General features: G+C 34.3%; 1 protein-coding gene across 2 annotated transcripts in view; it reads right to left on the reverse strand.

Moving 5' to 3' along the window:
• PPP4R3B (protein phosphatase 4 regulatory subunit 3B) overlaps positions 1-18,399 on the reverse strand; it is a 62,369-nt gene that overhangs the window by 33,268 nt on the left and 10,702 nt on the right. For both annotated transcript variants that reach the window (XM_025992672.2, XM_025992673.2), the window contains exons 4-7: positions 10,447-11,070; positions 5,534-5,611; positions 4,313-4,429; positions 2,623-2,739 (exon numbers count right to left, since the gene is read on the reverse strand). In XM_025992672.2, coding sequence (XP_025848457.1) covers positions 2,623-2,739; positions 4,313-4,429; positions 5,534-5,611; positions 10,447-11,070 — 936 coding nt within the window. The remainder of the gene's footprint in view (positions 1-2,622; positions 2,740-4,312; positions 4,430-5,533; positions 5,612-10,446; positions 11,071-18,399) is intronic.

An 18,399-nucleotide genomic window follows, 5' to 3' on the forward strand; every position in this document is an offset into this window, starting at 1 on the left:
TTTGTCTTGGTTAAAAAGAACATTACTGGGACAACTGACAAAATTTGAGTTAGGACTACAGTTAGATATTAGGACTGTAAAAATACTAACTTCCTGATATTGATAATTATAACAGAAAACACTAAAGTAGATACAGGTTAAAAGGCACCGTGTCATTATTTCTATACCTTATTCTTCAATGACTGAGAACAAAAATAATTATGTCTGTGTATAAATGTGTACATACAAATATAAGCAGAGAGTATGATAAAGCAAATTTGAGATAAAATATTAACAACTGGGGAATCTGGGTGAAGTATATATGGGAGTTCTTTGTACTATTATTTTAACTTTTCTGTAAATTTAAAATCACTTCAGAATAAGAAGTCAAAAATGGATGCAATTTTAAGAAACATGTTCAAAGCAAACTATCAAACAGTTAACCCATAGAGATTAGCTCATGCCTTTTTTAAACTTTATTATTGCAAATTTCATCTTCATTATTATTTAAAAGTAACTTTAACATATATAATTTATTAAGTATTTAGTATAAAACTTTACAAAATAAGGACTCTTAAAAAAATAACTCCAATGCTATTATTATATTCTTAAATAATTAAAATGAGTTCAATCTCAAGTGAGAAATACAGTGAAAATACCTGCCAAAATAAGTGGTTCAGTAATAGCTGCATTACTTATCCAGTCAGATTTCACAGTAGGCTTTACTAAATGTTTCAAAGGACACTAGCATAAAAATAAGTGAAATCAGTGGCATAACAAAAAGACAATTATGACTAGATCTATCCTTCTAGCTTGAATAGAAATAACTATAGTAAAATATGTTAATAATTCCTCTTGCTCAACACGTATTTTAATATGTAATCCAAGCTCTTAAAACCAAATCTGCTCCATAATACTGGAAAGTTTGAATGCTGTGAATTTACTTTATTTAAAAGGGGATCAAAATGTCAACTGCCTACCAAATAAATACACAGGAAAGTTTTTTCTTTCTAAAGGTTACCAGGAACTCAACATAGAATTTACCATGTAGAATAACTTAATTTTGAAGAAAGAAAAAAGAAAAATTGTGGGCTAACTCATTTATTTTGAGGCAACAAAAATTTTAAATGTTAAACTGCTAAATCTCAGAAAACTTGGGGGAAATGAAAGACTGAAGACTATGATTATAAGAAAAAAGAAAAACTGAGAAAGGGAGTTTTCATTGTTAAAAATCAGTAAGGGATTCTTTAAGTCTTATCTGTCAATTAAATGAACAAGAAAATATTTTTAATGAAAATAGAAATAAAAACTTTCAGAGTTAATTCTAAAAGTTAGCAGCTTACTATTTTCACGGTCTGAAAAGATATAATAATGAATGCCCTTAATCACACACATCACTGAGAATGCAGCAACGAAGAGTGTTAAATTCGAAGTTACCTTCTGTAAAGGATGACACAAAGATATACACACCAATAGAGAGATTATAAACTGATTAATAAACTAGATATTTATTTCTTTCAAGTCAGATTTAGCATTATTTGGGGTTTTTAAAAAAAAACTTAAAATATACTTTTTTAAAAATTTTATTTTTTATTTTTATTTTTTAGATTTTATTTATTTATTCATGAGAACACAGAGAGAGAGATAGTGAGAGAGCCAGAGACACAAGCAGAGGGAGAAGCAGGCCCCATGCAGGGTGCCTGACGTGGGATTCGATCCCGGGTCTCCAGGATCACGTCTTGGGCTGAAGGTGGCTCTAAACCGCTGAGCCACCCGGGCTACCCTGAAATATACTTAAGATTTCTTCTACTTCTTTTCTTTTTTTTTTTTTTTTCTCTATTTTCTCTTTTTTTTTTCCTTTTTTTTCTCTACTTCTTTTCTATTGCCTAAAACTATAGCATTAGCTCAAACTGATTCTGAAATAAAATTGCTTAAAAAAAAAAAAAACCTAACAAAAAATGCAAAAATCTAAGAAAACATTAAGAGATTAAACACAAAACATATAAAACAACTGTGGTTTAATTCAATAGTAACTCATAAGAAGGATCAAATTAACAACAGAAATCAAAATCTTCTTTAAGTAGGAACATACATTTATTTTCTATATAACACTAAAATATATTTGATAAAGGGATATTTTAAATTACAGCTATATATTCATTTTGTTTTTGTTTTCTTTTCTCTTTTTTTTCTTATTTTTTAGCCCCCCGCATCCCGCCTCTCTTCATTTTGTTTTTAAAACAGTATAAGGGTAAAGTTTTAAGTATTTCTGTAGTGAGAAAACACATTGGTCTCATTCTTAAACTATCTATTCACACTGGGAAAAAAAATACAAATTTGAACAAGTGAAAGCAACTTGTTAGTTATACTAGAAGTGCCTGACTTACAGGCTTGAAATTACATATCATTAGCACTTGAACTTCTTTGAAAAATTTGATTCTATTATAATCTATCTCAATACAAGTTTGAATACTTTTTTTTACAATAAATAAATCAAATGCCACATATTCTGGGCTTGCTGAAGTCACAACTGGTCAGAAACCTATTTTGCTTCATTCAAGATTAAGATTGTAGTTATACCTTTTTTCAATAGTATGCAAACATTACAGGTAATTCATATAGAATCAGAGCATTATTACTTACATCATCACTCTGCTGGGCTTCTTGCATTACAAATTCTCGGACCATCGATGGACTAAACTCTACTAGATAAGAAAATATATCTGTAGCTGCTGATCTGACTTGCAAATCATCCATGCCCTAGTAAAAGGAAAATTAGGTTAGAGACTGTTAACAAAAATTGTGCTGTGTTCCCTTTCCCAAATCTATGCACATCAACTTTTTGGATTTAGACATTGTACTGAAATCTTTTCTTCCTTTTCTTTTATGAATATTAAAAAGCTTTTAAGCAGCTCAATGATTAGTTTCTGCCAGTTTTATCAAAACAAAGATAAAGATTCAGAGAATTTAAATGTAAGAATCAGCACAGGATTATACTATTATACTTTACAAATGTTGTAAAAATTTTTTTATTTACATATATGCAAGATATGAATGATGTTATCTAGTTAAAGACTTCAAAATTTTCCAGAATCTGTCTTTGGTCCTGGATTTGCCAGTTACTTCTTAATAACTGATTGTCTTCCTTATGACTCTCCTAACAGAGGATGCTTTTGAAAGCACTCTGGATATTTTCACTCTTTGTTCACAGCTTAGTTTTCTAAAGTGGTGATCTTGAATGCTTCTCTCTCTTTAATAGATAAAAGATACATGACTCATAAATCATAAAATCTCCAAGTGATTCTGAAAACATTCCCTAACTCAGCAATTCTCAAGGTGTGGTCCATGGAATTTTGAGGAGGTGTCCGACACCCTTTTCTTTTGCTTCATAATAATAAATACTAGGGCCTCATTGGCCCTTTTCACTCTCAGTGTATCAAAAGTATAATGGGGTTTTCCAGAGGCTACAAGACATGTGATATCACAACAAACTAAATGTAGAAGTTGCTATGAGAATCTAGCTGTCTTCTATTACACCAAATGTTGAAGGGATTGGCAAAAAAAAAAAAAAAAAAAAGGTGAAACTAGGGACACCTGGGTGGTTCAGCGGTTAGGCGCCTGCCTTTGGCCCAGGACGTGATGCTGGAGTCCCGGGATTGAGTCCTGCATCGGGCTCCCTGCGTGGAGCCTGCTTCTCCCTCTGCCTGTGTCTCTCCCTCTCTCTGTCTCTCATGAATAAATAAATAAAATCGTAATAAAAAAAAGTGAAACACCACCAATCTTCTCACTAAATTTTTTTTTTGCTTCTGGCAAATTATTTTTTCACAGAAGTTATATTATTTATGTCAACATGTTTTATTATTTTTCAATGAATTAATAAATATTTTTTAAATTTCTCAGTTTTAATTTTTCATATAATACCAATGGATAAAAATCATATAAGCAAATGTATGAGGACCACCACCCTAACCCACATTGCAGCATGAGCTGCCTTTGTCCAGGCTGTCCTCACTGTACTCACTGGTCTAAAAGGAAAGATATTTTAATAGTTTCTATGAAACATAATATTGTTACAGAAGGTACAATAATCTTGAAAAAGCATGTGGATTTTTATTCACTTGAAGGCATATTATATGCAAGTGCTTACGTATTAATATTACAAATTTCAGTTAATAAAAATATTAAGACTGAAGACACACTTGTAATAATTCACTATCAAATGAATCACAACTTAATAACTCAATATGCATTAATTACTATAATAAATATTTTCACATACATAATATAAAACTAAATTCACAACTTCAAACATGAAAAGAAACTGTATAATTACCATTACAATTTCAAGGGCAGGAAGAATTCCCAACTTTGCCAAAGTTTTGAAAAATGCATCCCTGTTTTGAGGCTGCAATGTCTGAGAAAATGCACAAAATTCCTTGAAAAAATTAACCTGTAATATCAGAAAGTATAGTGAGAAGTTGACACGTGTAAGAGCAAACTTGGGGCACCTTTAACGTGCTGCCTCCCAGAGTCCCGCCTCCTTCTCAAGGATCTTGATTTTCCAGGGCATACCCGGCTCCTAACGCCTACGTTAAAGGACACATGAAAAACTAGCATCCCAATAAGTCAGCTTTGTATCATTTTCAAACAACGACCTCTCCAAAGACAGTATGGTACACATGTTATATGTGCAGTCCCAGGGGGAGAAGACGCATCAATAGTGCTCTTATGATTTAGCTGTAAGAATGTCACGTAAGGCATGTATTTTGAATTAGAGAAGGTATTTTCACAGAAATATGCTATATAACAAATGCTGGCTGGGTTCTCAGGAAGCTCTCAAAAATACAGTCCCATATTTAAGAATTGGAAAGGACATTAGACAATCCCCAGTTTAAAGAACTAATTTTATAAATGAGAAAACTGAGTAGACTATTAATTACACCATGATGACTTGGCTGACTTTAAGTCAGCAGTCTTTCATTACTTTTTTAAACCCAGTATCTGATTATAATGTTTAAAAAAAAAATGACAAAAAAAAAAAAAAGACAAACTGCTGATAAACAGCATTACTATATTCTTCCTCCAAAGCATGGCTTATTCTTCAGAAAATATACACACATTCAAAAGAAAAAAAACATTTCCAAGAACCAAATTACTTATTCATTTATTCAAGAAGCACTGTCCTTACTTTTTCTAAAAAAAAAAAAAAAAAAAAAAAAAAGCTGTTTTATAATGTACCTATAACCATAAAAACGTATGAATTTGTAGTTCTGTCCAAACATAAACCTCACATCTAATTTCAGGATTTGTGACACACACAAATCCCCCTCATTTGGGGGTAGTTGGGGGCGGGGGTGGGAAACACATCAAAATACTTTTAAAAATTTGTAAATATACAGGAAGTTTGAGAAACTTTGAGAATAATCATATAGCATAAATATGTAAATTTCATCTCATATTTATAAAAAATTCTTAACAAATTCAATGTTAAAAGCTGTGTATCCCTACAGTAAGTGCTCTTTAAAGGTCTGAATTTCAAGAATAAATAACTTACCAATTCACGCCGTTTATCATCATCTGTAGCTTCATCCGTTAATTGTGCAAAAACTTCAGACAAAAACTTCTCATCTTCCTACATGGGAAGAAATAATTACTATGAAACAGTCTAACAAGAGTATAAACTTACACACATTTGTATAATTTACACAAATTATAATAAAAATAGTTGAAAATCTAATAGTTTCATCATGCAACCTAAAAATTCCAGGGTATATTCATGTTATAATTTTCAAATCCTGACTACACCATTTAATGTTAGTTATACATGCATTTGTCTTATTTAATCAGAAACTTGAGATATAAAGAACTCTTTGGAAAACAAAAATAACCAGTTATAGTCTAGAAGTCATGCATGAAAACTCATGTATTTTAACTGAGACGCTCTGCAACTCCTGCTCAGGGTCTATTTATTTACTTTTAATTTAAATGTAATTCAAGCAAGTTTGAAGATCTCATTGTCAGTCTGCCACAGATTAGAAAAATGAGAATCACAAATATATGGCATAGGAACAGCAGTAAAAGGAGACTGAATTCTGGCAGCGGTAAGACTGCAAAGCTTTTTTTTTTTTTTTTTTTTTTAAGATTTATTTATTCATGAGAGAGAGAGAGAGAGAGGCAGGGCAGAGGGAGAAGCAAGCTCCCTGCGAGGAGCCCGATGCGGAACTCGATCCCAGGACCATGGGATCACGACCTGAGCGGAAGGCAGATGCTCAACTGCTAAGCCATCCAGGTGTCCCTGCAAAGCTTTTTAAAACACAAGAACTCACGAAATAAAATTATCTAGGGCCATTTGGGGTACAGGCTTACATTTTCTTGTCGTTTCCAAGGATACAACTAAATGATAAAACACTACAATAACTGCTTTTCACACTGATGACTCTGAGGTATTAAAGGGCAGATGTGTGTTAGTTTCTCTAAGCACTATTTACAAGGACAAAAATATAGTACATACTGTATAATCTTATTTTTAATATAAACTAGTGTGTCTAAAGTCTAAAAGAGATAAACTTGTTATATATAAAGGAGTAAAAATCACTAGAATCACAGATGACATAACATACTCTCCCAATAATCATTCATCAGTGTTACTCAACCACTGAGAGCCAACTCCGTTCATTAGTCTGACTCAGAATGGTCTTTTTTGTTGTTGTTGTTTTGTTGACTTCTGGCCCTTATACACCATGGCCTGAACCATCTGTTTCTGAGAGAGTTCAACTGCATATATAATCTTTTTTTTTTTTTTGCTTTTTAAAGATTTTATTCATTTATTCATGAGAGACACAGAGAGAGAGGCAGAGACACAGGCAGAGGGAGAAGTAGGCTCCATGCAGGAGCCCGATGTGGGACTCCAAGATCATGTCCTGGGCCAAAGGCAGGCGGCTAAACCGCTGAGCCACCCAGGGATCCCCTGCATATACAATCTTATAATCATTTCTCAAATCACATTTTCTAAGTACTTTTCATCTCAATATTTTAGGTTTTGGTGAATATGCATTTACCTCCACTTAAACCTTTTATAATTTTTTTTCTTCTTCCATCTCTCCCAGATTAAACTCCCTTTCTTGTCTAAAGATTTTTAACTTTTTTGAGAATACTTTCGTAGGAAAACAATTCCAATTCTTTGATAAATGCAATTTCTTCCATGATTATTTGTTGTGCTGACAGCTAGAACTGCATAATGTATTAGGGAGGCAATTTCAAGGATTATATACCCTGCTATGAGAATATTTCCTAATTCCTACTATACACATATATTTTTTTCTGATTTCCTACCTTATTCTTGATAACACTCTATAAAAGCATTCTGTTCCAGTGTACATTAAAAAAACCAGGTAATTGGGGTGCCTGGGTGGCTTCAGTTGGTGAAGCATTTTTGCCTTTGACTCAGATTGTGGTCTTGAGGTCCTGGGACTGAGCCCTGGGTCAGGCTCCCTGCTCAGTGGGGAATCTGCTTCTCCCTCTCCCTCTGCTCTTCCTACACCCAGCCCTGCTTGTAAGCATTCTAAATAAAAATCTTAAAAAAAAAATTTAATTGACAACTTAAAGCCTATCATATAGTTGTAATGTTTCCCTCCAAATAGCTGGTTATCCAAGTAATTAAACTAGTATTTTTAGATAAATTTAGATTGCTTTTTCATTTAGTTTTAAAATCCTTTATTTTTAATAAAACAATTATTTTAAGACAAATTGTGTATGGCTGCTTCTCTGAATTATGCAAAAAACCTTATGGGGGGAAAAGGGGACTATTTTTAAAAAGTCTCAGTCAAACTTTTCCTTGTAGTAATGTAAAAACAGGACACACTCAAAATCCAAAAACCCAGGGGTGCCTGGCTCACTCAGTCAGTAGAGCATGCAACTCTTGATCTTAGAGTGGAGTTTGAGACCCATGTCTGATGCAGAGTTGACTTTAAAAACAACAACAAAAACCATCCCAAACCCAGAACCCATTCACCATTATTAGAGTCATGTAAATGCAGAAATTTAGAATTAGACTAGGCTTTAAAAGATTACATACATTGCCTAGTCCAATTCTAAATTTCAAGAGACTAATGCCCAAAGAGTGGACTTTCCTGAGGCTGGCTAGTAACAAAGATGGATTTAGAATCTAGGTCTCCTACACAATCAGGTTTTTGTCATTCCTACCATGTATAATAAACCACAGGACAAATTTCTAAGTAGTTTAAAGTTATGAACCCAAAGTAAAACATAGACACAAACTAGAATAGGCCAAATCTAGTAAAATTTAATATGTTAAATCCTAGATGAAGTCCAAAAACCTCTAAAACAAAATGAAGCATTATATTATTGTCAACAGTTGTTTTCTTAAAGGCATTGGAATATTTAATATATTAATAACTGGGATGAAGGTTAGAAATGTCTTTCTTTAGGGCTGAAATCCACAAAATAAGTCAAAAAAGAACTAAACTTCTGATTTTAATGGGTTTTTAGCTCAACTCTCATTTATGGAATAGTGGAAATATATGTTATATGTTAAATTTGAGATACCTGTCCTCCACCATTTCTAGTGAAGGAAGTGAAATTTTGTTCTGAAAAAGATCTTATCTGTAGCTGTCTACACAAAATAACTCACTTTATTGGCTTTTAGAAAATTAATTTTTAAAACATACTTAAGTAGATTTCTTAATTCTGGGCACATGGGATTTTGATTTGTAGTTAGAAAATTCAGGGTTGGGACGCCTGGGTGGCTCAGGGGTTGAGTGCTTCCCTTCAACCCAGGGTGTGTGATCCTGGAGTCCCGGGATCGAGTCCCACATCAGGCTCCCTGTAAGGAGCCTGCTTCTCCCTCTGCCTCTGCCTCTCTCTCTCTCTCTGTATCTCTCATTAATAAATAAATAAAATCTTAAAAAAAAAAAAAAAAAAAAGAAAGTTCAGGTTAACCAAACTCTTATGCCCCAAACAAGCTTAAGAGAATCTCACCATGTATTAGAGTACATACCAGGAGCCGGAGACCACAGTAAATGCTTTCTTTTAATTTCTCAATTAACCTAATTCAGGTTAGGAGTTATGTACCTTTGACTAACTCATTTTGGTCCAGATAGAATTCTTACATTTTTGCTTGCTTATGTAACTCATACAACAGCAGGTTAATACTCACTTAAGAAGCTACAGATATCAGGCCATCATAAAATGAATCACATAGCTAAACACTAAGAAAAAGATTCTCAACTTTTTGGTCTCAGGCCCCCTTTGAACTCTTAAAAATTATGGAGGACTCCAAACAGCTTTTATTATGTGGATTATGTTTATCAATATTTATAATAAAAACAAACATTTTAAAATATTAATTTGTTTTAAAACTAAGCTATTATAAATCTATGTAAATATTTTATGAGAAAATTTTATACATTTAGAAAAAAACTATAAATTCGGCTTTTACATTTTTGCAAATCTCTATAATGTTTGACTTAATAGAAGGAAGCTATATTCCATTATCTTCTTTGACGTCCAATCTGTTGTGATACGTTGTTCTGGTTGAGTATATGAAGGATATATGGCCTCACAGTGACAAGAAGCTGGAAAAGGAAAAACTTCACAGATCTCTCTGAAAACGGTTTCAGAAACCCTGAGAACCACTACATGATGTATACAGAAGCTGCTCAAAAAACTTAATGAGTGATATGGACATAACAAAGGCAGTTATATAGGCAGTTACATATATATATAGTTATATATAGGTAGTTACAGTAAATCAAAATCTTCAAAATCATCTTTACTACACTGTTAGGGTATAAAGGATTAACACAATAAACACAGTATAAACCTCTATTTTACAACTCAAGGAGACAGAATAAAACCAACTTCACACAGTAAATAATCTAATTATCATTTCCTAAAAATTAATGATTGTTTCTCAGTCCTGGATGCACATCTAATTATTTGGGAAGCTTTAAGCACACACACACACTTATATATACCTCCAATGATAATTAGGGCTCATAAAATGAACTAAATGATAGTCTTAAAATAGGTGCTTTTGTTCAGGATGATGAAAAAGTTCTGGAAATGGATAGTGGTGATGGCTGCATAACACTGTGAATGCACTTAATGTTATGAATTATATACTTAAAATGGTTAAAATGATCAATTTTGTATGATATATATAATTTTTTAATGCATGCAAAAATGAAATTTTAAAAAAAGCTCCATCAGAGAACACTTAAAAATGTAAAAGTTGCGTTAAGAAAGGATTCTCCAAAAAAAAAAAAAAAAAAAAAAAGAAAGGATTCTCCTTCAAATACCCATGAGATAAAGTCCTGTTTTCTGTGCTTGACAGTATATTTAAGATAAACAAAAGAAATCTTTCAAAAAGGAATGAACACCAGCATAAACTATTATAGGAGGTAAATAACTGGAAAAAAAAATATAAGAACACCTTTGTTCACTTACCTGCAACATGCTGACTATCTCCACTTTGTTGAAGAAAATAAAAGACGTTAGAGTAGAAAGAAAATTCTCTTCAAAAACAGATGGCGTAGGCAAAATGATGTCCTGAATGTACTGTACCCTGTAAGTCTGATGTATTTTTTGCCTTAGTTCAGAGTCTGTTATTGGTATAACTTCCTTAAACTTTGCAGTTTTGGTCAAAAATTCTCTATGCCTTTTTGGCTGAGCCAAAGCAGGGTCATATTCAAGGCATCCCACAACATCCATGATACACTCGTCAGAAAACATTACTTCAAACAGAGTTGCCTTATTTAGGAATAATATTCCTCTAATAATTTCATACAAATGGTGTAAGCCTTCAGTGTTTTCTAGATTCTCACAAGCTTGGAACAGCTGCAGTAGTTTTTTAATATAGCCTTCATTTTCCAAGGCCAGAGCCAGCTTTTCCCTACGGATAGGTGAGGAGAGAACTGAGGTAACTAAGTCAGCAATCTCTTCAAGTTTATTGAGTTCACATGTGGGTAGGTCAATCAGATGACTGGTTTCAGGTATTTCTTCAAATCGTTCTTCTTCTGATTCATCAATGAGGTCCTGTGTGACTTCCACAGATGGATCCTTACCTTGAACCTAAAAACATCCAAGTATAGCTGGTTACCTTAAAATACAAAAGAATTCAAAGTTTTGGAAATCAAATCACTGACCACTGAATTTAAGTAAAAATATATCTTGCAAAGAAACAATACTAGCCACACAGTCAATTGTTAATTAGAAGTGAAGTCTAGAGGGAGAAAACACATCCAGTTTAAATTATTGGAGTCTCAATTTCACCTCTAAATTTCACAACTTAAAACTTGAAGTTAACTCTGATTCTTGACAACCTGAACATTTAAACTGTTACACTGATTTATGTGATGTTATATAGAAACTACATAGTTGTTTAGTAACTTCTGTATTCCTAATTTTGAATTTTGCAGTTTAACTCTTCTGTGGGTCCCCCAAATCACTCTGTATGACTCTTAATGCACCATCAGATTAAACCAAGAAAAAAACTACTAATTTTTTAATATATATGTATTTATTTTTACACACACACACACACACACACTTTTTTATGAGAGAGGGAGAGAGAGAAGGAATTTTTTTTTTAAGATTTATTTATTTATTCATGAGAGACAGAGAGATAGAGAGACATAGGCAGAAGGAGAAGCAGGCTCCATGCAGGGAGCCCGATGTGGGACCCAATCCCGGGACTCCAGGATCATGTGCTGGACCGAAGGCAGACGACGCTCTATCAGTCCTGAGAGAGAAGGAATCTTAAGTAGGCTCAATACCCAGCAAGGAGCTCCATGCAGAGCTTAATCTCACAAACCTGAGATTATGACCTGAGCTGAAATCAAGAGTCAGACGCCTACCCAACTGAGCCGCCCAAGCGCCCCAAACACTCAAGTTTATTTTTTTTTTATTTTTATTTTTTTATTATTTATTTATGATAGTCATACAGAGAGAGAGAGAGGCAGAGACACAGGCAGAGAGAGAAGCAGGCTCCATGCACCGGGAGCCTGACGTGGGATTCGATCCCGGGTCTCCAGGATCGCGCCCTGGGCCAAAGGCAGGCGCCAAACCGCTGCGCCACCCAGGGATCCCAACACTCAAGTTTAAATGAAACTGAAACCCAACTCCTTGCATATTCAAGAGGGAGATTTCCTTAAATTACTTTTGAAATTCACTTTGGGAAAAATACTTACTTTTGCTATGAGCCTAAAACTGCTCTAAAAAAACAAAGAATATTCTTTTAAAAATTGGCTTTCATTTAACATCTGTGATAAAGCCTCCAAGTTACAATACCTAGAAAACATAATAAATACAAAACTGTTTTATGATTCATGTTGACAGCTCAAGAAAAGCATGGGTAACTTATGACAAGTTTTCTATAATGATTTCTATAGTGATTATTTAATATAAAAACTTTATAAATTTTTTTCTAATTCCCAACACGAGAGTGTAATTATCCTCTTTTCCCCTCAAAACTTCCAATATCCTGAGATAAAAAAGTTCCACATAATTCCAAATCCACCAAAACAACATGTGAAAAAAGTCCTAAGAGCTTAGAGAAAGTAGAGAGATACACTAGTGCATATAAGATACTTTTTCTCCTACAGCATGAGAGTACTTCTTTTACTTCTGAGTCCTCAACAGAGTAGCTGAGTTTAGGGAGACAGACAAATAAACATAAGAGAAAGGACAAGTAACAGAGTTATAAGAGCAGTTCAGATAAAATACCATGGACTGGATGGGATGAGCACTGGGTGTTAGACTATATGTTGTCAAATTGAACTCAATAAAAAAAAAATAAAAAAAGAAAAAGAAAAAAGAAAAAATACTCAAATTCTTAAAAAAAAAAAAAAAAAAAAGAGAGAGAGAAAATACCGTGGAAATTCAGAGGAAGGGACATTCCTCCCAGCTCTTCAGGAATACGGGAGTGAGACTGTAAGGAAGAAATTATAAAAAAAAAAAGCAGTGGCATTTGACTTTCAAAGATGGGTAAGATTCAGATGGGGATAAAAGTCTGCAAAGAGAATAGTAGAGGCAGACAGATAGAAATGTGTGACATGCATATGGCAAACAGCAAAACTGGAAATGTAGATTAAAGCCAGATTATGGAAAGTCAAGCTAGAACACTTGAGTTCAGGGAAGTGAATGTGCAGCATTATCCTTTATAAAGTCAACCTGGCATCAGATGTATGGAATAAATTTGAGAATATAGATAAATTAAGGTGTTATTCCAAAGTCTATATGAACAACTGAATTTGGATAGTGATGGTGGGGTAAATAAGGGACAGGTAGAAAAGAGAGGAGGAACCATGAATTACCCTACAGTTTTAAATATGTCATTAGGAAGATTATGGCTCCTTTAATAAAAACTGGTACATTCTAGAGAGGAATCGTTAGTACAAGCTCAGTTTTAATAAGTTTGAGGTGTCTGAATACCCAGCTTGCAATTAAATCTGTAGACCTACTACTCAGGAAAGAGAATAGGACAGAAATTAGGTATTAGGATTAACACTTAAAGCCAGAAGAGTCTGATAGTAACCAGAGAAACAGGAGTAGAGTATGATGTGGGGAAGGAAGAGGAAGGAGAATCATAGGTTATAAAGAAAGAAGAAGAAATCAGAGGAGGGGTGCCTGGCAGGCTCAGTCTGTGGAGGATGTAACTCTTAGGGTTGTGAGTTCAAGCCCCAGGTTGCATAGAGATTACTTAAAAATAAAATCTTTAACTTATACTCTAAATGAATATAGTTTGCATATGTCTCAGAATAAAAGCACAGCTATACAAGCATTCACTGGTGATAATATGTTTATTTCTGTGTTATCCAGTATAACCCTTACAAGCTTCCTGGACTCTCCTAAATTTAACTCTCACTGATATGATCTGTCAATCCCACATAAACCCAAGTGACTATCTGGATGTCAACAGTGCTGTTCATCAAGTATTTCGGGTTCTCTCCCTTTTGTGGCACGAGTTTTTACATCCACAAAGTTATTCGTAGCTCTATGATTTGTTCTGGCCAATGAAATGTGAGCAAAACTGTCATATGTAACTTCTGGGAAGAACTTTTAAAAGCCAGTGCGCCAATTGCCATCTTTCTTTCTCACATTGCAATGATTTTGGAAATATTAAAATAAATTCTCTATCAACTGGGTCCCTGAGTGGCTCTGATAAGCACAGCCCCTTCCTGTCCAATTGTACCTCTCACTGGTCAAATAGCATTAAGGAAAAACAAATTTTTGTTGTGAGAGGCCACTGAGGTTATAGGATTTTGTTACTGTAACACAATCTAACCTTAACATTCTTAAAGTCAGTCAACTAACTATGCTGAGCACGTTCACAAAAAATTTACACTGTCAGTAGGGTGCTCAACAATAATTTCTTTTCCACACTCTTAGCTTACTTCTTTACAGCTGTTGTTTTAATTCTTCTCCCTTTTTAAGTATCAAACACTATTACTTTCTCCTTTAAATCTCAGGAAAGAGAATCTTTCCTTTGAAAGAAGGAGACCACTAGTATTCAACATACTCCAACATCCTTCTCCATCTCACAACTTATTTTCACTCATTTCCTTAATCTCTTTCAAAGAAAATATCCTTACCCTCTCATTTTCTGAGGTTAAAACTTCCATATGTACTTTTGACTTTATGCTTTCTAAAAGCTATATATACAGAAATCAGGTCTAACTTCTTCCTCTCCAATTGTTCTTTCTGCTCTATTATTTACCATTCCCCTTAAAAAATGTATTATTCTCTGGGCTGTCAAATTTTTCAGAGGGGTTCTACTTTCTCATTATAAGGAGTTAAGAAGTAACTGAGTAATATTTTTGTTGAAATTAAAACTGTTTTTCAAAGGTCAGCAATGACTTCTCAGAAACATAAAGTAAAACATAATGTATGGTTCTGTGGAGTATCAGTTGTGAGGAGCTATAAACTAAATGTATGTTTAGCGACATGCACAGATTAAAAAAATATAATATATAGGGCACTTGGGGGGCTCAGTTGGTTAAGCATTTGCTTTCGGCTCAGGTCATTATCTCTGGGTCCTGGCATTGAGCCCCATTTCAGGTTCCCTGCTAAGCAGGGAGTCTGCTTCTCCCTCTTCCTCTGCCCACCACCCACCCCTACAACTCATGTATAATCTCTCTCTGAAATAAATAAATAAATGTTTTTAAAAATACAGTACTCAGTTGTTTAGTAAAAATTAAACTTCCTGGACCAGGAGAGTGGCCAAATCTAATACCCCTTCCAAAGGTGGAAAAGTGTGAGTAAAAATCAGTGACAAATGGGAAGAAATAGTAACAAAGGGCAAAGGAATGAATAAATAGGTACAACAAGAGAAATCCAATATTAACAGTGCCTCAAGAAAGGATCAGAGCAAGAGATGATATTCTCTTAGCTCAACTGTATTAGACACCTGGAAAGATAAAAGCCTTATGTTTTCCAAGATCACCTATTCTTGGGACTTGACAAGGTTGAATGGAGGCCTGTAAATAAACCAGATGAGTTACAACACTTCTGGAAAACATAAATTTTATCATACAATATAATGATGAACTGAAACAATTGTTAATGATGAAGTTAATGATTCTAGTAATGTGCCAGACTGACTTCAGGATACGTTCACTACCATACTGCAATATAGTATAAAACTAGCATTATTGTTCTACCAACTACCTTAGGTACACGAGCCCAATATTAATGCTGATGATCAAATGTACTGAGAAATTAAGTCTCCTCAACAACAATGCTGACAGCAAATGGCAAGAAGAAAACGATTTTGTTAACTGTCAGTTAATTTCTATGCTAAACACTTCTGTATAAGTTATCGTAAGGTACAAATAGATCAAGAAGGAAAATGAGTAATCAGTAGAAAATGTAGAACGTAAATCATGACTTTATCAGACAGATTACTTGTTTCTTTAAATATCCCTACCCCAGAATGGCTCCTCCAAATATTACACATATTCATATTGATAAATGCTCTGTCAATATGAATACTATGCTATAGATGCTTAGACAAATATAATCATTTTGTTGTGAGAGACTTGGCAATGGGGCAAGGAGTGGCCTTTGCAGTCAAGGATTAGTCTTGTCTAAAGAAAGATCTGGCCCTTACCTAGCTCCTGAGAGGTAACCTCTAAGTACTTTCAATATCCTGTCTAGTATGAGTGTTTTCTGTTTACCTGGGAGCCTTGGGCAATGCCAGATATTCTATGTGTGGGTAACTAGGTGGTTTATTGTGGAGGGCTTGGGCCACACAGTATCAGCTCAACCTGTGGAGGTGCTGGAAACTAAAGTCAGCCACAGGGCAGTCAGTCTACTTATAGGACCAACAACTGATGAAAATACTGGACACAAAGGTTGGATAAGCTGCTCTGGTCAGCAATACTATGTGAAGGTTGCCACACAACACTGCTGGAAGTAAGTGCTATCTGTTTAAGAATCCTGAGAAAGAAAACTGGAAGCTCATGCCTTGGTCTCTCCTATGTGTCTTTTCTCACTGCTAATTTTAATCTGTATCATTTCATCGTAATAAACTGTTAACAATAAATATAACAGCTTTGTGGAGTTCTGTCCTTCTACCTGACAATGGTTGTGGGACCTCCTAGACTGCATGAGTGAAAATACTAAGAAACAAATTTCAGCAAAACTTTCTAGGACAGGGGTGGCTCACTGATGGAGCATCTGCCTTTGGTTCAGGTTGTGATCCTGGGATGGATTCCTGCATCCCTGCAGGGAGCCTGCTTCTCCCTCTGCCTGTGTCTCTGCCTCTCACGAATAAATAAATAAAATCTTAAAAAAAATTTTTTTTCTAGGACAAATGTACAAAGTCTTCAGGAATATACGTATATTCAGGAACTAATATTAAACAGTACATGTTGATGTGTGGAGTGGGAAGAAATGGGAATAGGTATAACATAATATGTTGATCACTGAAAAATATCATCCACCACAGATGTTCTAGTGGAAATATTATTTAACATCCTAGTTCTAAAGTAAGATGTTTATTTTCTGTCTTATTCATTCTTTAAGTATGTACTAAGTCCACACACAACATGTTCCAGTTGCCATGCTGGTATACTGGAGGAAGAATACAAAATAAAATATCACTTTTCAGGAACTTGTAATAAAAAAGGTTAGTCTTTATATACTATTAATATTCTGAACAGCCATTAAACACTACAAGAAAGTAATCTTTCCCTCTTTTACTTTTAAAGTTTTTTATCCTTCGGTATGCTTTCATTATTTTCATGGACCAGTTTTACCCCCTATCTTGTGGATGAATGCATGCGTGATTCAAGATTACTGAATTAAGAACAGAGCAGCAAATATCTGTGGCCTGCATGTGTCTAAGTCTGCAATAGAGGTCATTTATATATCTTACAACTCACTTTACAGAAAACTCTGCAAACATAAAATTTAATCCCAATCTGTGGAGGGCATACAAAAAAAAAAAAAAAAAAAGAGTAAATATTAGGACCTTTTCATCATCACCACCCATAGGTTTAAAAACAGGCAAAACATGAAGGCAAAATAACAAAACAATATGGATTATAGTTTTATGTATATTTTACAAATTAAAATAAACTAATATTTACCAGTGTTTTCACCTGTTCATCAATGGAAATTCTATTTAATAGTGTACACTAATAATGCTCCAGTAATACATGATACATACATAGTAATATACAAGGTGGAAAGAAATCATCTACTTCCAGTTCAGTTTTGTGACCTAGAGCCATGCGTTAAATAAGGTTTACATAGAATGGGGAGGTTCACATTATATTTCCTTGGGCTACTGGGCTACTTTATTGCACTGTGTGGTACTGTTACTAGGAGGACTAAGGGAAAAAATACTATGGTGAGATGCATTAAAACTACAAAACCTTCAGTGATCAGAATCACTACAGAGTAAAGCTGATAAAAGTGAAAACGACAGGGGCGCCTAAGGTGGCTCAGTCGGTTAAGCGTCTGCCGTCAGCTCAGGTCCCGCTCCCGGAATCTGGGGATCCAGCGCCCTATCGGGCTCCCTGTTCAGTGGGGAGTCAGCTTTTCCCTCTGCCCCTCAATCTGCTCATGCTCACTCTATCATAAATAAATAAAATCTTAAAAAAAAAAGGTGAGAATGACAAAAGTCAAACACTAGAACAGAATATACTAGGCAACTGCTAAAGACAGTGATCCCACTTACAGAAAACAATAGTTAAAATATTATGATTAATTTAAAATTCCAGTTACCAGTGTCACAGACTGTGCCTAAAAAGATGTAACTACTAAATATAATATGGTATCTTGAATGGAATCCTGGAACAGAAAAAAGACACTAGGTTTATTTTAAACAAAATCTGGGGCCCCCTGGGTGGCTCAATTGGTTAAGCATCTGACTCTTGATTTTGGCTCAGGTCA

This window comes from Vulpes vulpes, chromosome 16, assembly GCF_048418805.1.
Source record: "Vulpes vulpes isolate BD-2025 chromosome 16, VulVul3, whole genome shotgun sequence".
NCBI classification, from domain to species: domain Eukaryota; kingdom Metazoa; phylum Chordata; class Mammalia; order Carnivora; family Canidae; genus Vulpes; species Vulpes vulpes.